The sequence below is a fragment of the Trichechus manatus genome, unplaced genomic scaffold (genome assembly GCF_000243295.1).
Source record: "Trichechus manatus latirostris isolate Lorelei unplaced genomic scaffold, TriManLat1.0 scaffold00097, whole genome shotgun sequence".
In the NCBI taxonomy this organism is placed as follows: Eukaryota; Metazoa; Chordata; class Mammalia; order Sirenia; family Trichechidae; genus Trichechus; species Trichechus manatus.
Genome location: NW_004444033.1, coordinates 10,103,186 through 10,126,903, shown reverse-complemented (window position 1 = coordinate 10,126,903; position 23,718 = coordinate 10,103,186). Strand labels below are relative to the sequence as shown.

Here is a 23,718-nt window from a genome sequence, read left to right as displayed (position 1 = left end):
CACGGGCTCGCTCCAGCCATGGTACCCTGGCCGAAGCTGACCCTCGTCAGTCACACAGGCTCACTCCGGCAGTGAGAACCCTGGCCGAAGCTGACCCTCGTCAGTCACACAGGCTCACTCCGGCAGTGAGAACCCTGGCCGAAGCTGACCCTCGTCAGTCACACGGGCTCGCTCCAGCCCTGGAACCCCAGCCGAGGCTGACCCATGCCATTCTCCTGTAAGAGCAAGTGTGACCAAGGGACTCTGGACTGGGTCACCCCTTCACTGGAGAAGCTGATGAACAGCCTCGAGGAGACTCATGCTCTGTACAATTTCCCAGGGATTGAAGCTAAAACAAACAATAGCTACGTTTAGAAAGTAAGTAGATCTGGATTACCCAGTCCACTCTTAGTAACCTGGAAACATAAAAAGTAAATAAAAACTTAATGAGTTTTTCAAAGCACTAAAACCTACTGGTACTAGTGTTTTGCCATTTTTCAGAATCACGTTTCACCTTGTAGCCGTCTGCTTTTCAATAAGGCTCTGGAGGCAAACAGAGAATCCTGAGAATCAGTGGGCGTGCAATGCAGCAGGTAGTACTCCAGGTGGCGCCAGAAGATGAACAGGCAGGTCTCTATGATAACTGCGTATGAGAGCTCAGGTTAAAGAAAACAATCTATCACATTTTTTTAAAGAAACGTTTTCGAGGAAGGAAAAAAGGAGATCGCAGCAGCTGGTGCCGTACACGCGGCCTCCATCTGACAGGCAGGGGGCGCTCCACTGTAGGTGCTGCGCAGAGAGCAGCCAGGCTGCTGCGGAAGGGGTGGGGACGACGGGCCCAGCGGGGCAGGGTGCCACCAGCCTCCAGAGCCCTCATCTCCTGCCCACAAAGTGTCTATATATATCACCAGTGTTACTAGCTACTCTAAAAGGTACAAAAAACATTTTCAGTTTGGAAATATATAAGGCTTTTACTGTGAAAAAACAAAACAAAACTAACAGTAATTTCGTGCCCTTTCAATATGGTTTTGGTACCCAGATAATGCGAGAATAAGTAAACAGGTTCTACATCTGAAGACCCTCTGAACGGTCACCATTCGAGCCTGACTCTGAGCTCATTAAGGATACAGGAACACAGAGAAAGCAGTTTAGCGCGGTTGTTGATCAACTTCACCAAACGCCGTCTTGCTAGAACATACTTCTGGGCGGTAGAGATTTTATCAACTCCAGCAGGCATCACAGACTGGCACAACTAAGAGAAAGAAACAAAGGCACTGTTACAAATGGTGCAGACTGTATCCTGAAAACCTACTAGGAGCAGGTCGCTGGGACAGCACTGTGAGAACCACCCGAATGAAGTCAGGCATCTTGCAGACAAGAGCTGGTGATCTAGGTAAGACGCCAGCAATAGGAGGAGAAACGTGCCAGCCAAGGAAGTGGACGAATTCACAAACGAACGTTCATCTGCTGCCTTTGAAAGCCATGTCCCTGAAACAGTCATTTCCAGTCTGCTGACATACCCACGAACCCTGAGCTTCCCGTCAAATTAAACAAAACAAAATCACTTTTCAAGCAGTAGGTGTAACAACGCCGTGAAGAATTTCTGTAGGGGCTGTCTGGTATCTTCTGGAGAGAGCGTAGAGTTCCAGAGCGTAACAAAATATGAACAGTCAACCAGAACCTCCCCTACTCACCTCTCAATCCGGCACTGAGAAGCCTAAAGGCTCAGTTTAACGTTCCGACATTGGGTTTGACAGCAGCTTACTGAAGTGGGTGGGGGACTACCACAGACTTTATTATTATGACACCGTCCCTCTTGCAAGAACTAGCACACTTCTAGCAAATGGCCAATGAGCTACCCAGTAGGAGGAAGGACTGGCAGATGGAAAACTGCAGTTACGCAAATCCAGGGGGTTACCTGAACCCAGTCAACAACTCCTACCTCATCTTATACTTAGTAGCCAGGTGCTCAGTTAAGTCAGCCTTCTGTGCCTCAGTTTCCTCACCAGAGAAGTGGGAGTAGCATCAATATCTGCCCCATGTAAGTCAGGTAGAGCACACAGTTCTGGCCCCGCATATTGTAAGCTCTCAATAAATGCTCCCTGTGATTCTCAGAAGAGTGGGAAGAAGCAGAGGGCTTTGCCTACTCCTAAGAGTGACGTGAGTCATTTAGGAGACATGGTGGGAACCAGGACTGGCAAAACAGCTCAACATCCAGGTTGCCACAGGGCACCACGGGGCTTCAGCACTGCCTTGGCAAGGGGCCACATGGTGCCTCTGAGGTTCAGCTGTGCCGGGTGGCAAAGAAGACAGGCCACCTAGGGGAACAAGCCTCGTAACTGAGCATCTTAGCTACAATAAATACAAGGGAACGATTCTTGGTCACCGAGGGAAGGCAGTCAAGGCGATATGCCATCCCATTTATTTGAAAAATTCACTGGACAGATATTGGAGATACTGAAAGCACAGAGCAATCTACTGAAATAGGATCTACCACAGAAATCTAAGTTTAAAGCATAAGCATATGCTCAGATTAAAGAAAAAAATCTCGTATTTTTTTTTAGATTTTATAGTATACAATATTAAAACTCATTTCTCAAAGGCCTGTTGCCTCCCTACTGGGTGGCAAGTGGTTTTCTAGAACACGTGCCCCTGCACCGTTTTTCCATCAAAGAAGTTCTACACTCCTAGGTGTGGCGTTAGAGCATGGGGCCCTTCTCCAAGGCACCAAGAGAGCCGTGCAAACTCTTCCAGTCACACTGCACACACCATCTTCACTCACACGTCTGAGGCAGCACTCTGGCCCTTGCTCGTACGTCATGCTTTCGCAAACGTCTCCGCAGGTCACTGTTAAGAGTCGTACCTCTTTGATCTCGTCTGGGGGGAGCTGCTCTACATTCTGCAGCTTGTTGACACTCCGCCGATGACTGTCGTAATAACTGAAGAAATCGCTGGCGCTCTGCTTCAGCAGGTAGACAATAATGCCCAAACCAGGCAGGCGCCAATAGGGAACCACCGGAGCTTGGACATCTAATAGAGTTGATGACATAAAACAATGTTGTGCTTACAATCGTTTTATATGACTTTCAAATGACCTGCTTTAAAATACGGGGCACTCAGGAACTTAAGAGCATGTAAGCTATCATTAAAACCAAGCCAAGTCTACTTCTAAACATCATTGATAGTTCAAAAGAGTGGTTAGGAGTTACTGTAATCAGGTGCGGACACAAGGCTGGAGACCTTGAGAGAAAAGGACATGTGGCTAATAGACACCAAGAGAGCTTACCCTTTCCTGGTGCCCCCACCCACAAACGTGCACACACAAACTACATCTATACACAATGTCTGGTGGTTTCTTAGCCCAGGTGAGCCCCCCTACCTTACCCCACGGTTCTAGTTCTACAGCTTCATTCCCAGGCTGCATCCCCCTGGTTACTGCACTGCTGGCTCACAGTAATTCTTCCAAAGACACAAGGAGAACACTAACTCAAATATTCAAGAAACAGAACTGGATTTAAACTTTAACGTGTCCAGTTAGCTAGCAAAACAGCATGATTTCCTTCTACAGTCTTTCCCTGCATCCGACTACCTTGGGATGACGGTGCAAAGGAGCAGCAGGATGTCATAAACGTTGTTTGCAGTAACAACGCCAGCCTAGAGATAGTGTGTGTGGTGCGATTAGTAATCCCCTCTAATGACCAAGGGGCTTCTTGACAGATCCGTTGGCAATTTCAGGTTCCATTTGGTCTAACGGCCAGACCGCCATGAATACTGCAGGGAGACCTGCGGCTGCCTCCTTCACTACTGTCTCCCCTGAACTCTGCCCCAAACTCAGAGCTACTAGATCTCCCTGCAGAGAAGAGAAAGGGCAGTCCCTGATGAGTGATGTGGCCACCGACCAGGCTATCCCACACATGTGTGACTTTCCAGGTCTCTTTTCCAGTCTTTAGTGAAAATGAGACAGTTTTTACAATAGAGCTTATTAAGAGTTCTCTCCCAGGGAAAGGAGGTGCCCTGGTCCCCAGGTAGCACCTGTGAGCTCTCTACCCTGGTAGGAAGACAGCCATACACAGGATAAGCTAATACTGGGAGGACTAAAAGCCTTTCAGAGTTCTCACCACTCAAAGCTGCTCAGGTCTGGAAAATATTACCGCCCTCAGAGGCCCCTGACTTAGAGATCGGATGAGGAAGGCTCAGGAGACACTGGACCACAGAAACAAATTCTACAGGAAAGACCATAAGGTCTAGGAAGTAGAAGTGTTATACAGAGAAAAGGGCCCTTGGATCACAAGTGATAATGAACATGCTAAATAATAACAGTACAATAACAATAATGGAAAATAACCATAGCTAACGCTTCTGTAATGCTAAGTGTCAGGCACTGTTCTAAGCACTTTACGTATTATAGGCCTACTCCTCACTTACCAACTAGCTCGTTATCCAACATTTTGCATTTATGACAACAGTAAAAAATCTACTATCTGACTATTTTGCACATTAATGAGGAGCCAAGGCAAGAAGGGGAGGAGGAGGAGGAGGAGGGCAAGGTTTGTGAGAGGGAGCAAGGCTGCGCAGGCTGCTGGCGGGTCGCATTACCTGGGTGGGGCAGAGGAGCCAGGCAGGGCTGGGTCAGCAGTAAGCGCAGGGACAGGCAGGAGCCGGGACTGTTGGGCGGGGGACTTGGAAGTCTCCTCTTCCAAACAGGCCTCTCTGCCACCTCCACCATGCCCAGGTGGCCGGGCCTCATCTGCCTGCAAGCCCGGGAGCCACCAGCTATACAGGCCTGTCTCCAGGCAGGCAGAATGGGAACGTGGAGGAGGCAGGCGGGTTGTGCAGAGGCCTGGAGCTCAGCCAGGTGATGGTGGGCCCCTGCTGCTCTGGAGGTAGTGGGCAACCCACCACCACCACCACTCCCAACCTCCGAGGGCTCCGCAGTGGTGAGGAAGGCATCCCGAGACCACCAGGGGAGCAGGGCGACTCTCCCATAACACCAATTTTCACACAACGACCTGGTTTTTGGAACCTAACCACTTCAATAAGTGAGGAGTGGGTGTATTAACTCATTTATTTAATCCCTACAATAACTCCGTAGGGTAGGACTTATTATTACTTCCATTTTACAGCAGAGGAAGCCAACGCACGTAAAGGATAAGTAACTTTTCTGAACAAACACCAAAAGTTACTAGTAAAACTGGGGTTCAAGCATCGGCAGTTCGTCACCAGTCTGTGTTCTGAACCATCATGCTATGGTGCCTCCTTGTAACTAGGTGTTCTCAACCCTACCACACACCTATCCACACATGCGTCTAGAATTGGCAGGAAAAACCATGGTTATGAACCCTGAAAAAAGTCTGAGGTAAAATAAAGCTCATTTTATGAGGCTTCATGAAGTTTGTCTCTAAATATTAAAGACCAAACAATGAAATGGTATGCAAAAGACTGACTCCAAATGAGAAGAAACTAAATGGAATTTTATTACCAGTGGACACATTCTTAGCATATGATTGTTTGTGAGGAATAAATGACAAAATTATATTTTTGCATGCACATCTTATGTTCGGGTTAAATTTGTTTTAAAAGGTTGGATTCGAGGGGGAAGAAAAGGATTGTCCTTTGAAGGCACAGACAGAGGTCTCTGTCCAGCTACAGACCAACAGATAAACAAACAGGTTTATGTTCATTTCAAAGCTGCCAGACAGAGAGAGGAGAGATCAGGTGAAAAGCTACTGCCACGTGATAAGACTACTTTTCTGAACGAAAAGAAGTCATAAGAAGACTACTCTTCTTTGTGGTTGGATTCTCAATCATTTGGTCAAGTGACAATGACGATGACCTTTTTCCATTTCTTGAGCCACAGGGGTCATTCGGGTCACAGGCTAAGTTAGCCTGCTCAGTATATAAGCTTTGCCTTGCTACAGAAGTGTGGAGCTATAACACAAAATCCAATTTAGACAATGAATTTAGCTTAACAGGATCTAGCATACACTATCGGTTGTATTTTTGAATTTTTCACCTAGCTAACTTACTCTCCAATCCTGGGTCCTTTCTTATGGGTCTCAAGTACTACTACTCAAAACCACACTCTCTCCACACGGCTCCTCCAGATTTAGCCTCAGAAAATCTTGACTTTCCCTGTTCTCCCACGTTCTCCAGAGTTACAGGCAGGTCTGACAACAGAAGTTCCATACCACTCCTTCTCAAAAAAACCTTTTTTAAAAATTCCCATTAATTACTCATTTAAAAAACAAAAAACACTGCTCCTTACTGAAGCCAATGGGAGCCCAGCCGTAATCACAGCAACGTAGTTGCTAAATGCAGAAAGAAGGAACGAGGCTCACCTTGCCGGGGTCCATCTCTGTTCATGGTTTCGGAAAGGCTGGGGGTGAAGAGACACACGGCGTGCTGAAAGGTGGGGGGACTCTGCAGCATGAGTGACTGGCAATATTCCATGACATTAGCACAAATCTACAACAGAAGAACAGCAGTAGAAATATCAGCCCCCAAAATGCCCCAATATCACGGAAACCCAAATTTGAAGGAAAATAACTTTATAATGGAATTTCTAAAATTACTCCCATCTGTTAAGTAATTTTTTAAATTAAATATTGCCAAAAGTATAAAAATCTTACAGAAGAGCCCACAGTTCCGACCCCAGTACCTGCTGCATAGCCAGTTCGATCTCATCTTTCTTGCTCACTCTATCTCCTTCCACGCCGTCATCTTGAAATTTAAACTGACGCAGTCTGTCAGAGCCACCAAAGCGACTGAGTAGCCCTAAGCACTGACGCTAAGAAAGAAAAAGATATTTTCCTGATTTCTAGCTGAATGTTTAAAATTAGTGACCTCTCTTTCTCGAGGGAGCTAAACAAAGAAAACCTCAATAGGGGGGGAAATCAGTCTTTAAAGCATCTGATTTCTACTCTCAACTAAGCCAACTAAAGTCGGCATTATTAAAGTTCATTTGTTTGCAAATGTATCTGATGGGCAGTCAAATCATTAAACATTAAAACATTAAACATTAAAACCGATTTTTAGCAATTAATCCCAAATATAAATGTTCGCCAAAGAATTTTCTGCATCAAACAAACAAACAAAAATTTAATAATTCCTTGGTACACGCTCATTCAACCAATCACAGCTGATAAACAATGATAAGCAAAATAAGAGGGCAAGTGGAAGACCTGTAACCAGCATGCCCGTGACGAGTTTGTCTACTGAAGGACAAATGCAAAGGCTCTTACTCCTGCGGCTGCTCTGGGGACGCCAGCAAAGGACTGGGAACATACAGGTAGCCTTGGCAGATAAAACACCAACGCAATGTCACCAGCTTGAAACGCGGTGCTTTTCACCTGAGAGCACAATTGCCCCTCTGGGTCTCAAAGGGAAAGGAGAGATTTTCAAACTGCTCGCATATCCAGTGGGTAGCACGTGGGTTTCAGGTCCAGTAACAGGGACATGACTTTTTGCTCTGTGCCAGGACAAGTTACTTAACTTGCCCAAGCCTCTATGTTCATATTTCTGAAGTGGTGATAACAAGTTCTGTCTTATAAGGCTGCTGCCGAGATTACCTGAAACGCCGTACTTGAAGTACTTAGCACAGTGTTCTGTACGTAAGTGTGTAACAAAAACACGTATGTTAAGAACTGCTAACACCATGTGTCTGTGTGTGTATGTATATATATAAAATCTTAATGATGTCAGCTTAAGTAATAAGTTAGGATAAAGCAAAATATGTCAAGGAGACTATAATGTAAACCTATTTTGCCAAAACAGTTATATTTATTTGTAAAACTTCTGTGTGTTTGCTTGCTATCTTACAGATAAAAGATGCAAAGATTTCCAGAATTCACCTTATGAAAGATCCACCAAAAAGGTCCTTTTATCGCTCCAGTAAAAAAAGTTAAAAGGCCAAAAAAGCTCAGGGCGTTTGGGTCTTGTTGGCGAGCTGCTGACAGCATGACTCAAAACGCACCAGGTGGCACCCTTGGACCCAGTGATGCCATTTATGTTATTTAAGCATTAGTTTAAAAGCATGTGCACAAAAATGCTGTTAGCTGCAATCTTCTTCTGAAAACTGGAAAAAATATTCATAAAAAGAACATTATTTTATTTAAAAAAAAAAAAAAGGAAAAAACATTGTAGTATATAATTACTCTGCAGCCAATAAAAACTGAAGATGTCCAGATCAAAGCAGGCTAGAAGGCCCCGAGAAAGGGCGTGAGATCTAATTACTAAATTACTTAATGCATTTGAATGTACTGGAGTGAGATTACACAACTGGACGAGAGTTTGTGGATAAATTAGTAGTAAGTACATAAAAAGTCAATCAAAAAAGAAACAATTATTAACTCCAATGAAAACAAAATGTTGCACGGAAAAGTAACAGCATAGTTCATGGCTTAATCAAAAAGGATATTTACATAGTCAATGTAATGTAACACTAAAGATTATGCTAACCAAGATTATGATATAATTATATTGAGAATTTCGGTAGGGAGGTATGGAAAGTGTACATATTGTATGATGGAAAAGAAGTAAAGAGACCCACTTTCTCATCCTCCTTGTGGAAAGTCAATAGATAACTGCCACAACTGGAAAATCAAGAAGGAGCAATATGAACATGATGTTTAGAGACAGCAAAGAATCCATGAAAACCCTTGGAAGAGGTTGCCCAAGTCTGAGAAGCAGAAAGGCGGGGATAGGCCAGAGGACTGTTGTACCTTGTAACAAGCCTTATAGAAATACTTGACTCTAGACGACAAACATGTAGAGCATCATGACAAAAATTAAAACCATATTTTAAAAAGTGATATTCATCTATATTAAATACAAGATGTTCAGAATATATTGAGGGAACGTAAAGATTACAGAACAGATACAGATATATCTAATATGTATATATCTATATATAGATGATGCAATCCTACTTTTTTAAAACGTTATACACATATCTCTGAGATGTACTGGCATAAAAAACATTTCCTAAAGAAAGGTGATAAGTCAGACCAAAGCTGCTACTTAAAGAAGTAGAATCGGTTACCTGGAATCGTCCAATATGCCCCTGTAGCTCCATTAGAGATCCTTCATTTACATCAACATCAAGTTCACTTAATATACCTGTAAAATTTAGAATGCTTTTAAATTTAGTTTTATAATCAACAAAATAAAAGCATTGAAAACTAGGAAAAGCAGTCCTAAGATTTAATGTTTTTCATATAACGAACAGGCAGACCCTTTGATGGGGGAGTTTTGAGAAATAGGATCTTAAAATGAATGTAAGTGCCTTTACGGATGTTAATACCCACACGTGTTCATTCATATGTAACCTAAAGACTAGACTGAATTAATGATTTTAGAAAATTTTTTTTAAGTTTTCAAGAAAACTTTCTTGAAAGTCTTCTTATTTTTATTTATAAGCATAAAGGCTAAAACTTTCTAAACACAGCAATAAATTACTTTCTCATGGAAGAGTTTACGATATAAAACACTAAGAAGGAAATTAATTTTTTTCTTTTAAGTTCTCTAGGTATTGCATCATTTGATTTCTCCCCTTAGACAAACTACAGTTTGCCAGAAAAAAATTTCCATTCGGCTTCTCAGTTTGGAGCCATTACTAAATTCCGAAGTCGGGCTGATCAACCTCTTATTATAGTAACACGACTCCCTTCATTTCTACTGAGAGGTGAAATGACTTGCCCAAGGTCACACAGGACACACAACCGTTACCCTGTAGGATCCTCAAGGGAAGGGACCACGTCTTATTTGATAGGAACACAGAAGTAAACACCATGCCCGGCACACAGTGGATGCTGTAGATGTGATTATCACTCCCCGTTCTCACTCGCAGTCGTGGACGTGCATCATACACCCACCGTTGCCATCTCCTTCCCTGAGCCATTGACATCTCCTTCCCTGAGCCATTGACACTGGGCTTGACCAAGTGCCTTGCTCTGTCCAGTGGGGCATTACAGCTGGTGACAGTGTGCCTTTTCTGAGCAGAGGCACTAAGAAGCAGCTAGCATTTCCAGGGGCTTCTTCCTCACCCTGATCCCTCCACTGTGCCCTGGACGGAGGCTATCCTCCAGCCTAGATCTGGAACTAAAGGAAAAGCCCGAGCAGGCTGGTCTCCCAGGCTTGAGAAACTGTACTCCAGTGAGAACAACTGACCCTGCTGGCACGGAGACCAGAGGAGGCCTTGGTTCTATCAGATATACAGGTTTCACTCCGAGCACTCCCCTCAGGGCAAGCCCCTAGGTCCTTCTCACCATTGGGCTGTTTCTTTGTTCCACGAAGTCACAGTGGAGGGAACCCACTGGAGCCTGTCCCAGTCACCCTAACTTCCTACCTGTTTTCACAATCCCTTTCATTCATTTCTGACTCACTTCCAAGCACACACTCCATAGCATGCAACCCAGAATCCTGTCCTTTCCTTCGTTTTAGGTTATCCCGGCAGGTGACCTCAACGCCAGCCTACAGAAATCCTCACCCGACCCAGCACATGCTGGCTTGTCTGGCTCACCTGTGCTGCACCACTTGGCTAGACCCAGCCCGCTCCACCTCCTCTGGACCCTGCGCCCACAAGTAACTTCGCTCTTAGCATACTGAAATCTGCCCTGCAGCAGACCCTGGGATCTCCTCAGAAAGAGCTCAGGCTCCAAGTACCTCAGTTGGCACTGCTCTCAGCCCTGCTAAACTCTCCTAGCCCAAAGGGCTCAGGCAAGAAAAACCACTGGGGGTGGTGAGGTGAGACCAGGGTTGGCCTCAGACCTCTCCACAACAACGTAAAAATGTCTCGCTCACTTTGGACATGTTATCAGGAGGGATCAGTCCCTGGAGGACATCATGCTTGTTAAAGCAGAGGGTCAGCGAAAAAGAAGACGACCCTTAACAAGATGGATTGACATATTGGCTGCAACAACGGAGTCAAACATAGCAAAGACTGTGAGGATGGCACAGGACCGGGCTACGTTTCATTCTGTTATACACAGGGGTCACCATGAGTCTGAGCTGACTCGATGGCACCTAACAACGACATTACCTAGTGGTGAAGTGCACAGGCTCAGAAGCCAGACTGCCCGGCCCTCTGTGCCACCAGTACTATCCATGTAACTCTGAACAAGTCACTGTGCCTCAGCTTCCTCATCTGTAAAATGGGGATAATAATAATTCCTACCTCCTAAGACTGTTGTGAAAAAGAAATAAATTAACATGTTAAATACTAAAACTGTGCCTAGCACATAAATGCTTAGCAAGTGTAAACTATTGTCACTGATATTACAAGTTCTAAAGGAAAGAAAATCATGTTCTGCCATGATTTCACTCATGAATCAGGGCAAACTTTAGAAATTCTTAAACATTAGTGAATGCAGGGAATATATGCATTTTTCTTGGGGAGGGGAACCTCAATACAAACTAAAAATACCAAGAGATAAATCAAGAGAAAGAACTCAGGAACGGTGAAGCCATGGGGGAAAAAATGGTGTTTTTTCTGCAGTGAATTCATGGAAATACACAACTAAAACTAGGTAGCTGAGGAACTACGGTTGCAAGACTGCATGTAAATGTTATAAAATCTGACAAAGTAAAAACAAGCAACATAATCTGAAGGTGAAAGAGGAAATGTAAAAGAACTCATCACTTCACCGCTCACACCAGATAAGTTATTGGTGCTACCTAAACTTTGCCAGAACGCTCCTTAGAAGCAAGGATGGCAAGACTTTGTCTCACATACTTTGGACATGTTATCAAGAGGGACCAGTCCCTGGAGAAGAACATCATGCTTGGTGAAGTAGAGGGTCAAAGAAAAAGAGGAAGACCCTCAACAAGATGGACTGACACAAGGGCTGCAACAATGGGCTCAAGCATAACAACAATTGTGAGGATGGTGCAGGGCCGGGCAATGTTTCGTTCTGTTGTACCTAGCATCACTATGAGTGGGAACCGACTCGACGGCACCTAACAACAACACTTAAAATTTACGTGTAGTGAAAAAACTAAATTTAAAAAAAAAAAACCCTTCTTAACAACCAAAACATCTTAAGTGTTTTCATGATCCTCCTTCTCAATCATAGTGATCTTTTAGGGACTCGTATCTCTTGTACTCTTGTAGTGAGGAGACATCTGGAACTCAGCAATTCCTTCAGTTTCTCCTCAATTAGATTTTTTAATCTATTATAAATTTATGCAAAATTAAACATTTAATTTTGAAAACAGCCTGCAAACGGTAATCTCATTCTCACAAAGTTACTTCTCTCTCATACGTACCTATTCATACTGCAATGTTTGAAAAGCTGCTTACACCTTTCCATGACTGGTGGATAGATGGTTGCCCACCCACTTCTTCCAGCTCTCAGGTTCCCTGGGAAGCTGCTTTCTCACTGAGCCTGCGCTCTGCCACAGGGCTGGGGCCTTTACAACTGTTTGAAAAAATGGGCCTGTGCCACAAATTAATGTTTCTACAGGGGGTTGTATGAGGTGAGTGCATTTCTGGTAGGAAAAATAGAAATTTTGGAAAAAAAATTGGGACACATTCAGGGTGGGGAGACTCTGAGCGGAGAATCAGTAGGACAATGCATGCCCCTCTGGACTCTAAGGGTAGGCTTACGGGAGGGGGCGTGAAAAAAAAAACCATACTACTACCAACACTCAATGACTCAGCATCCTCCCATTAATAAAAACACATAGTATCAACAAAAACTTCAAAGCAGAAAATAATTGGGTCTTGAAAGGGTTATAGATGTTAATATTTGGTAATTTCTGGATAGTGGGATTCTGAGTGTTTGTTAATTTTTTCCTTGAACATTTCAATATTTTTATAGTGACCATATATCATCCTTATAAATACAAGCAGTTAATTCTGTTAGCAACACTGATTTCAAATAAATCATATACAGCCACAAAGTAATAAAAACCTTATTCTAGTAAGTGTATCCCTGGTGGTGCAGCGGTTAAGCATTCGGCTGCTAACGGGAAGGTCACAGTCCAAACCCCGAAGCAGCTCCATGGAAGAAAGATGTGGCAGTCTGCTTCCACAAAGATTACAGCCTTGGAAACCCTATGGGCAAGTTCCACTCTGTCCTACAGGGTCGCTAGGAGTTGGAATTGACTCGACGGCAACGGGTCTGGGTTTTTGCTAAGTGTATGTCAATCTGTAAAGAACTACCAGCAGTCGTTTCAACATAACCAACTCACCAGGCAGTGCTGCTTTGCTGATAATCCCAGTCAGCAGAGCCAGCTCCTGCAAAGACCTGGCACTAACATCCTGACAGCGCAGAATTGCTTGGATGGTGTCGGAATGCGAAATGAGAAACTGCAACACCTAAGCCATGGAAAACGGGGGAAACAGAAGAAACAAAGGTGGAACAGAGTAAAAAATTTGATTACAAACATCCAATTAACCTCCTTAGTAACATAATAACACTGAAGTAAGTGATTCAATGTAACGAAGAAAAAGAGACAAGCAATTATGTTGCCCTGACATAATTTATTTCTTCAAGAAACAAATATTTAATTAAAATTCATAAAGAAACCAAAGCTAAGGATTATTTCAAAGCTTACAAATTAATACATTTAAAGGACATTGTAGAAGAGTACAATATAACTTGAGGCTACTGGATGAAAACTATTCTTTAACTCCAGTTTGCTTTTGTTGTTTGTCCAAAAGGAATGAGAACAAGAATTTAAAATGAGTGAGTATAAAAATGACTTACTAAATTCAAGAAGTTGCTTTATGCAAAGGGAAAATTACATAAAAGTCTGTTTAATTCTCCTTTTGATGTGGTAAAAACAAAGCAGCTATAAACCCTGCCCTCCAAACCCTGCTCCTTCCAAGTTGGCATTTTATAAAATGTACCAGCACGGAGCATTCTGTGATCATTTTCACATATGACCGTCTCTTCCACTAGATGAAAATGCCTTAGAGGTGGAGACTATGCCAAACCAAGCCGAGAATCTGAGAATCACTCAGCAACTGGGCTCCCTTTTATTTTTTTAATAGACTCCTGGCCTCAGTCCATAATCTCTGGACGTGGGACTCAGTGACGTGTTTACTTATTTTTTTTTTTTTTTTGATTTTTCAAGAAGCTCCTCATGCGATTCGGTTACAGCCAATACATGACTGGTATTAGACAATCAATGTTTTCTATCACAATGTCCCAGTTCTACTAACTAATCTCAATCTCAAGGAACAGGAAGACAAGGAAAGCCCTCGCGGTTTGAGGAAGTGACCTAAATGGCCACCTATGAAAGGGGCAGGATCTCGCCTACCCTGATGCATACAAAGTAAGGTGGCAAGCTGGGAACAGCAGCATTCTATCTCTGTGAGATTAGTCTGAGGGCTGGTGGCAAGGACAGCAGACAAAATGACCATAAACCCAAGTGTCTGAGGACATAGCTCCCGAGGGCATGGCAGTGTGACAGAGCAATACAACAAAAGATTGCAGGTTCACAGTGATGAGCCTAATTGATCAGCAAAAGGCTAAGCTATCCATTATTAGTTTAAAGAAGCAAAGAAACACACAGTATATTTTTTTAAGGTTTCACTAAAAAGCAACGAAATAAAACTTTTGTTACTAGAAAATTCACTTATTCAAATTATTTCACTCTCTAAATATTACAAATAAATGTGGCATTATCATCTATCTTTTGCATTTTCTGCAAGGCTGAGCATAGTGTAATAGCCTTCTCTCAATAAATATTGATTGAATTAAATTTTAGCAGCCAACTACGTAGTTCCTATCAACAATAACTGCTTCCTCTTACACAAAAACAAAGTTAGATCTCTTGCTTCCCATCTCACTATTCTATTCGTTTGCTACAGTGTTTCATTCCAACAAGAGTACAAAAGCCGGCCAATTCCCTTCAGAGAAAAGTTCAATGGACGTTTGTACCCTTGGTGTTTCTACATCCAGCTCTGTACAAACAGTAAGGTTAGTTAAGTTCACTGCGGCTCTCTGGGTCTAAGGTTTCTGCATTCGTAAAGCAGCAGTTTCCACTAGAGGATCTCTAAACAAAGGACGCCTTACCTGTCCTGCTGCCTGCAGGTGCTGGGCCATACTAGACGTGAGGATGACCTGGCACAGCTGGAGGGCGGGGAGGAGGATCTGCTGGTACCGATCCACTGGGGTGGGAATGAACATCGGCGGGTCTCTCATGCCAAACATTCTTGAATCATTTCAATCACCAAAGAAAGAGCAACATTCCAAGAGTTACGGGGTACCTTAACAGTTCATTACCACCCACCGGGCAGGTAAATTACAGCTCACTGATGAAGACATGCAGCTACTCATGAGTACTCTGCAGCCCACACACACGTGAGCACTCCGCAGCCCACACATCCATGAGCACTCCGCAGCCCACACATCCATGAGCACTCCACAGCCCACACATCCATGAGCACTCTGCAGCCCACACATACGTGAGCACTCAGCAGCCCACACATAAACATATGTACTCGGCAGCCCATATATACACTACTGGTTTAAAATTAGGTACTTCTGCCTAAACTTACAGCTTCATTAGAAAAAACGGAATTATTTGAATTTTGAAAATTTCATTAAAGAAAACCTGCATAATTTGAAAAGACAATGCTTGAAATTTCCCAGAGATTCATTCCACTGTGAATCTTCCCTTGGGCCATAGAGATTATGGGTAAGAAATAGATGAAAATGAAACTTATTTTCCCTAAACTTCCCTCTCCTATACTCAAGCCTAAAATGAATCTACACTGTCCATTATATAAAACAAGATTTTTTTTTAAAAAAGGTAGAAATTAGGTTGTAATATCACTTAACCTTTAGGGTTATGCCTCAGAACATTGTATTAATAAACTATGATTTGTTATAAATGTTCATATTTAAATTTTTGTCAATTTATATATTAAACAAAACAATGGTTAAGAAGGGAATGAAAGCAGAGTGGCAATGAACAGGAATAACTGTAGTGAGAGAAGCTTTGGACCAATGAGTGAGGCTGATGCTCCGTGAATGGAGGTGTATGATTAACTCGACCTTACTCACCTAAGGTGAAAATAATAATTCTCATACTTAAAACTAGACAGAAATACCAAAAATTTTCTTTCCTCTGGTGGCACAAGTTCTGTAGGTAAGCCTGAAAAACTCTAACACTCAATTTGGCAATGCATCCTTTGCAGAAAATTACTATAATCGACCTAAGTGTTAGTTATTGCTAGGAGGATATGTTGAACAAAGCTGCAGCCATGCGGGGGGAAGAAAAAGACCCATATTCAAACAACTGAGAAATCTGCTAAACAGCTTGAAACTTGAGAATTCCACTTGAGAAGAATTTCATGTGAACCTTTCCAAGTAGCAAGCAGTTGAGAAAAAGAGAAAAAAGTACAAACTCTGAAACTCTTATTCAAGCCATCAGGAATAGGAAATCCACAACAAATCATAATTTCACGACAATACTTTAAAAGACTGCTTTAACTGAAAGCATGCACTTCTACTGAACAAATGCAGATGGGAAGACACACGTTTACTGACACCATTTCTCTCCCATTTCCCCCTTATATTTCTGCTCTAAAAGGAAAAGCATTAGTTCCCTATCCATTTTTCCCCTTATTAACAAACTTCTACCTACTAGCAAATGGCAGAAGTGTATTATAAAAAAAAGAAAAACATCAAGAGAAAAAACTACTGCTCCAACAGAATTATAAACCAGTGGCAACATTACGCTTAGAATTTCCGTTTTCCTCAGGAATCATCGCCCCTGTGGACACTTACCCCTGAGGGTCCGTTTCCGGGCGCATGTCATAAACTTGGCACTGTGCAAGCCGCACAATCACCCCAGCCCTCAGGAGCTCCAAAGCGCCCTGCTGTATCTTCGCCACTCTGGTGAGAAATGCCTGAGAAGTTACACACAGAAAGTCACTGGTGCCGAAATCACAGCCAAGAGCTTATATCAAAATGAGACTCTCTCATTTAAAGATTTCCGATCTTTGAGTCACCACTAAAGAGATACTGTGAGCTAGCTAAGAGAAGACACACTACACCACACTTGTTGTGGAGTTTTTATGAGGATTCAGTGCTACAGCACATCTGGTGCCTGCACACGGTGCCTTGCGTGAACTACGTCCTCAAGTAAACCACGGTTTCTGCATTGTCACGTGGCTTGTGGAAGGCAGGGAGCCTGTTTTACTCCCACCTGTAACTCCAGTACGGAGCACCATGCCTGGGACGCAGGAAGGGTTTACTAAATACTTGTTATGTTCAATAGGCAACTCATATCATCTGAATTTTGCTGTGAGGGGACAGCTTTGCTCCCTGCTCTCCTGAGAGACAGAGAGCGAGCGAGCACTGGGTGTCAGACTGCCATCAGCAGCAACCAGCCGAGGGTCAACTGACCCAGCTTTGGCACGCTCAGAAAATGTATTTCTACCACATATCCCAAATTTAAAACTCTTTCAATGTGATTATAATTTATATGACAGAAAGAAGTATTTGAAATGTGTGGCACATTAATTTTCTTTACTACGTCACTGGCTGTAAGAGGAAGTGACCTGTTGCTCTAACTTCAAATGCCTACAGCGCCTTACCATTTTGGATTCGTAGGTATAAAGGGCTTTTAGAAGGGGAGGCTGTGGAGTGAGTAAGCTCTGCAAAGTGCGGTCATCTTCCACCAAGCTGTCCACGAGCACCTTCAGATAGCCACTGTTGGAAAGATACAGGAGCCACTGCTGCTGCTTCTCCACAGAGACAATCCGGTCAAGGAGAGCCAGGGCCAGCATCTGAAGGCAGAACACACCAGAGTCCCAAAACTTCACGGAAAGGGCAACCCGAATCAATGACAACAACTGCCTTTATGTGGAAACACTGTGAATCTGTCTAACAAGAAGGTGAAGGGTGCTTAAAATAAAATTGCCTTATTTTGTTTTTTTGAGAAGTTGAAAACTATGCATCCAGAATCTCAATTTATTAATAAATTCAGAAGTTACACTTCTGAAGCAAAATCTAGCACATTAAAATAACAGCATTAAATATATTTAAGTAGAGTCTAGACATTATTTGTTGTAAAAAAAAAAAAGAAATTTTAAAAATAGGTTATTTTTTTCTAACTGTAAAGTTTTACGTGCCCTTCACGTAAACGCAGAAACCATGGAAAAGTATGTAAAAAAAAAAATAATCTGATAAACATAGTTAATCCATTTTGGTCTCTCTCCTCCTGGTCTTTTTTCTATGCATAAAAATAATTCTTTTTTAATGTAATTGAGAGTTTATTATATAGTTTATTTTCTACCCTATTTTTAAAAATCTTGTTGCATTACAAGTTCTTCAGAAACATGATTTAAATGTGATGTAATTTTCCACTAGCAAGAAGTTATCTTCTCACTGCATGACCACCAGTACACCACAGTATTTTAAAGAAATAAAAATGCAAATTCTTCTCACAAAGCATGTAGGCAGAGAAAGATATACTCAGCATAGAGGCTATTTATCCAGCAATCCCTTCACCAAAGATCCAGTGAGCACCATCTCCGTTTCTTCTATCAGTGTAATAACCTCAAAATTAGCAAAAAGATAATTCTATGGGAAAGTTCTGAACTAATGAAGACTCTGAACAGAATTAGACAAAACATATGAAACAAAGCACAAGTCCCAAATCAAAGAGGATACACAAATTCACTGCAATATAATGCAGAAAATAATTCTCAGTAACATCCTTCAAAGCTGACTCAGTTTAAAGCACAGTAAGTGGAAAGCCAAGCTCCATCACAATACTCTACCCTTCCGATCTCATGACCGTCGCAGGCGTCCCGACACACCACCTCCATGAGTGCAGCGCCATAGCTCTCAATGATGGCGAGGTTTTCTCGCTGCAACTTACTAAACACATCTTCAGGGGCTGTCAGCCTCTCCCACATGGTTTTCTTGGCTAAAAGGGTTAAAATTGAAAAAACTGAAAACATGCCAATGAAAAAGCAGTTTGGTAACTGAGGGATGACCCGTCATATGTAATTTAAAAATGCTCACTACAGTTTAGGGAACAGCATTTATCAATATTTTAAATATGCTTCTTTGGACCAAGAAATTCTACTTCTGGGAATTTATCCAGAGAAAATCTCACATTACTGCAAAAAGTACCTGTATACCGTATTTTTACGCAAATAAAACAAGCCTTCTGCGTTTACGGGGCCACCTCCTCCCCGACCCTGTATTTATAAGTGTGCCATGCTAAAGCAGGGGAGGGCACAGCCGACAAACAAATGCAGAAGACGTGTATTATTTGTGTAAAAATATGGTACTATTGATGCAAGTTTGAATAGGTAAAGAAGGCTATTTGGTAGAATCTACTAAAATGAAAATGTATAAACTCCTTCACATGGAAATTCCTCCATGAAGCATCCTGGAGAAATACTTGCACAGGCATATAAACGAATATTTGATGCAGCATTGCTTGTGATAGTAAAAAACTGGAAACAATTTAAATGCCTACCAACAAGGAAAACGTTTCAATAAATGCTACATCTGTAGTAGGGAATACCAAAGCCTTCAGGAGAACCAACCAGACACGCTGTGATGTGCTGCATCACAGCAGGAGGAGACGCGTAGTCTATCGCTCAGGGGGACTGGAGGCAAGGGAGGAGTCACGGCAGTATAAAAAACTAAAGGATTCTTTGAGCGCTTGGTTGGTTTGTTTGCAGTACTCACGTACCATTTCCATAAATTTAAAATACTAAACATTTTTCCTAGATGTTAGAGTAAATGCTTTAAAGGTCATCTAAAGATTTATTCATTACAGTTGAACTTAGTCAAAACATGGAGAAGTGATTGTTTAATTTAAAGTCACCAATCTCTAAAAACAGAAGAGATCAGGAGTCCCTCTGAATCTACCTGCTTCTAAGGTGTCTGGTTCATCTGGTCTCTGGGCAATCTGTAGGTAATAAAGCAGGGAGCCATACAGGTGAGTCCTCACGCGCTGGAATCCACCACCTAGGGAGGTGAAGTAAGGTGAAAACCTTTTTAATTAAAGTTAAAACAAATACAGAAATTGTAATTTATAATTTAAATGAAAGAACCTGTCTTCAAAATGAAGTCTAACAGCTTCTTCAATATGATGTGAAGTGAAGAATCTCCAATCGAAGCAAAGCCCACCATGGGGCTCTCTGCAGAAGGAGGCGAGGTGAAAGAGCCATCAAGCATGAAAGCGTAGTGGGCCTCTCCGGGTGCCGAGACTAACGGCTGCTTCTGTTCTGTGCGGACGGCCTGGCTTAGGTGGGCGGTCAGGGTGAACACCGCGCCTGCCACCACGGGCATCAACTCTTGGGCTGCTTCGTCATCCAGTATCTTAGAGCAGACAAAAAAATCAGAGTTATGGCTCTGCTTTCAGCTACATTCATTAACAATTCTTTCAACCAGTGTAAGAATATGAGAATGGGACTGTACTATCCAAGGGAAAAAAGCTAATATATATAAGAAATTTAAATATGGTGCTGGGTAACAGGTGTTCTTAGCCAGAAGGGATTGCTATCAGAATTCCCCAGGGAGGTTTCTTTGGAAATTAATTTAAATGGCCCCACCACTAGAGATGCCCACTCTGTAGGTTTGGGTTGGGATCTATTCACGTCCATTTTTAAAATCTCCCTAGATAATTCTGATACACACTCTGGTTGACAGGGATTACTGTATATTCATCCCTTTCTCAAGTAAAGTCTTTTTTAAAAAAAAAATAATACTTCATTGTGTTTTCGGTGAAAGTTTACACAGCAAATTAGGTTTCCATCTGACAATTTCTATACGAATTGCTCGGTGACATTAGTTACATTTTTCACAATGGATCGAAATTCTCTTTAATTGCATTCTGGTTGTTCTGTTTCCAGTGCTCTAGTTTCCTTGCCTTCTTATCTTCTCATCTTTGCTTTAATTGTTGGTCTAATACTGTTGACCTTTCAGTCTAATGTTTTTTAACGGAGCATCGTACTTACAGGTATCTTTTATTTTGTGTGCCAATATGTTATTTTGTTACAAGGTGACCTCAGGGGATAGATTCGATCAAAGTTTAAAGAGTATCTCAGAGCAATAGTCTCGGGGAGTCCTCTTGTCTTAACTGTCCCAGTAAGTTTGGACCTTTTTAAGAATTCGAGTTCTGTTCCATGTTTTTCTCCCATTCTACCAGGGTCCATCTACTGTGGCCCTGATCAGAATGGTCGGTAGAGTTAGCCAGGCACCATCTAGCTTTTGTTCTCAAGAAAAGTCTTAATATTGGCATTGCACAACTCTGTTTTACTCCTAATCAAAATTTTTAAAGATTAGGGTGGCACACTCTATTTGTTTAAATGCTATCTAAATGTTTGTTCAGTGGTATGAAATGATGCAGGAAGTACGTCACCTTATCATGCACGTCTTGTAAGATGTCACGAATGATCAGTTGCCGGTCTTCTGTCTGAATGAGGTCCTGGGGACAGGCTGTCAGGATAATCTCCACCAGCTGCCTCCATGACTCCAGTGCGTGCCGCTTTGCATGAAGACACTGCAGCAGCTTGTTTCTGCCCACCACATACTGCAGAATGGTGCTGATCTCCTAAAGCAGCGAAAATGGAAACCACGGGGTTAGCACACAGGCAAACAACGTCTCACTATCATGGACAGGTTCCAACGTTTAATGCTCAGAAAATATCTATAGAATACCGTGGAACCTACCACACGCACGTCAGCCAACAGATAACTTTTCACATTACATCGATGGCCAACCTGCTGCCATCGAGTCGATTTCAATTCATAGCAACCCGACAGGACAGAGTAGAACTGCCCCACATGGTTTCCAAGGATGTAATATTTAAGGGAGCAGACTGCCACGTCTTTCTCCTGTGGGGTAGCTGGTCGGTTCGAACCACCAACCTTTTGGTTAGCAGCCAAGTGCTTAACCAGTGTGCCACCAGGGCCCCTTATATCATTGGCCTGGGCTATGAAAAATGATATATCAGGCTTTAAGTACGTATGAACGTACATGTGTATGTGTGTGCGCTTGTAGGTGGAAGGCAGGAGATGGTGTGGGTGGAGATGAGCTTTTTGACCTCATCTTCTTGCTCCCTGCAACGGACTACTTATCCATATCCTGAAGCACTAGAATTGTCTAAAACCTAAGTTCAATGGCAACTCTCTGACATGTCTTTTTTTTCCTCTGCCTCCTGCTTTGGTCCAGCCAGTTGGCTTTTCATGTATGTGGTTCTCCCACCTACATTACCCATAACTTCCCACCTGGGATGACAAGTGACCCTCTCCTCCCTCTTTGACAGGGAGAACACGAAGTCTAATACACAAATTCTTAAGTAGCCTAGCAGGAAACTTGATTTATTTTGGTATACTTCAGATACTAACTTCAGTTTATAAAAATTATAAGGTCAAAAGTGAAAGACTCCATTAAATATTAACTTTTAAGTAGCTCACTAATTAACAGACTACAAGTCAGTGTCCTGTTTTGTCTTTTGGCCAGTAACTTAAGTAACTTAAGTAGTTAGAGGCTGGAGCTAATACACACTCAGCAGGGCTTACCTCCATTAGCAGGGGTCTCTGACCTATGGCTGCCATTCCCTGAAGGGCGTTGACTTCGGCTACAAGAACCCTGTGAAGAAGCTATATAGTTGGAAAAAGAGAAGAACAGCATCATTTCAGACACTGGTAGAGCAGTAGCACCTAGCAATGGTATAAAACGCTCTAGAGGGAAAGGTCTCACATACCCTTATATATAATCTAACGATGGCACTGTCCAGCGTACCATCAAAAATGGTAAGCATCCCTTATGCCCAGGCCTCCGTGGCAGGTAAGTTCGTGCAAGTACCCTAGGCATCTTCTTCCTACCGGTGAGGCCACTGCCATTTACCAGACAGATAATCAAACAGTTAAAATCCCTCCACAGTTCTGGCTGGGTGGGATGACCACCCAGAGGAGACGACAGGAACCTTTCAAGAAAGTAAAGTGAGTGGGGTCTACTAAGTTTTTTTTCCTGGCTGTTTGAAAATGAAAACCACAGTCCAATACGGTAGTAACCAATATCTCAACCCCAAAAAGCAACTGTATGGTTATGTTTTTGTTTTGTTTTTTTTCTTTTTCTGGTGACTCGAAGTCTGAACCACTTGACACTGCAGATACTTTAAACCAATCCTCACCTTCACATTGCAGACTGTCTGTCCCCGTAAATTCTTGTGTTCACAATTAGCAATAACTTGCTCAATCTGGGCCCGATCAAAGAAATCCAATTGCAAAGGCTCAGGGATCTCCTGGCTGAAGTCAATTGAGTCGAGAATACTTAGAATTTTTCGACGGACTAGGAAACAATGAAAAGAATTCAGCTTTACTTGGGGCACTGAGGAAAAGAGCAAGCCATCACACTCAGCTCTTTCTCCACGATAGTGCTACGTTCAAGCAAAGCAGTAGTCCAGGAAGTGAAGACTGTGCTGAAGTTCAAATTTGATTTCATTTCTAATGCATCTATTAGCAAAATTTTTTTCCCATCTTATCATCCTTGTTACAAAATAAAAATAAAAATGACAATCCTTTATATACCTTTTCTATACCAGTTGAGAATTTGTAGACCCAGGTATAGTAATTACCTTGAAGTTTTAAAGGCAATTTAATGTATATGTCTATAAAAGAAATGTATCACAAATTGATGGCTTCGAATTATGGAGTTCGTGAAGAATATTACATATACCATGGACTGTCAGAAGAACGAACAAATGTATCTTGGAAGAAGTACAGCCAGAATGCTCCTTAGAAGCAAGAA

General features: G+C 42.4%; 1 protein-coding gene across 1 annotated transcript in view; it reads right to left on the bottom strand.

The window, feature by feature from the left end:
- NUP205 (nucleoporin 205) overlaps positions 1 to 23,718 on the bottom strand; it is a 66,774-nt gene that overhangs the window by 3,408 nt on the left and 39,648 nt on the right. Inside the window, exons 25-40 of the mRNA XM_023737144.1 lie at positions 23,102 to 23,259; positions 22,488 to 22,568; positions 21,325 to 21,516; positions 20,015 to 20,282; positions 19,830 to 19,928; positions 18,722 to 18,870; positions 17,534 to 17,725; positions 16,722 to 16,843; positions 15,003 to 15,141; positions 13,171 to 13,297; positions 9,020 to 9,096; positions 6,638 to 6,766; positions 6,318 to 6,444; positions 2,843 to 3,009; positions 1,108 to 1,231; positions 494 to 622 (exon numbers count right to left, since the gene is read on the bottom strand). Coding sequence (XP_023592912.1) covers positions 494 to 622; positions 1,108 to 1,231; positions 2,843 to 3,009; positions 6,318 to 6,444; positions 6,638 to 6,766; positions 9,020 to 9,096; positions 13,171 to 13,297; positions 15,003 to 15,141; positions 16,722 to 16,843; positions 17,534 to 17,725; positions 18,722 to 18,870; positions 19,830 to 19,928; positions 20,015 to 20,282; positions 21,325 to 21,516; positions 22,488 to 22,568; positions 23,102 to 23,259 — 2,280 coding nt within the window. The remainder of the gene's footprint in view (positions 1 to 493; positions 623 to 1,107; positions 1,232 to 2,842; positions 3,010 to 6,317; positions 6,445 to 6,637; positions 6,767 to 9,019; positions 9,097 to 13,170; positions 13,298 to 15,002; positions 15,142 to 16,721; positions 16,844 to 17,533; positions 17,726 to 18,721; positions 18,871 to 19,829; positions 19,929 to 20,014; positions 20,283 to 21,324; positions 21,517 to 22,487; positions 22,569 to 23,101; positions 23,260 to 23,718) is intronic.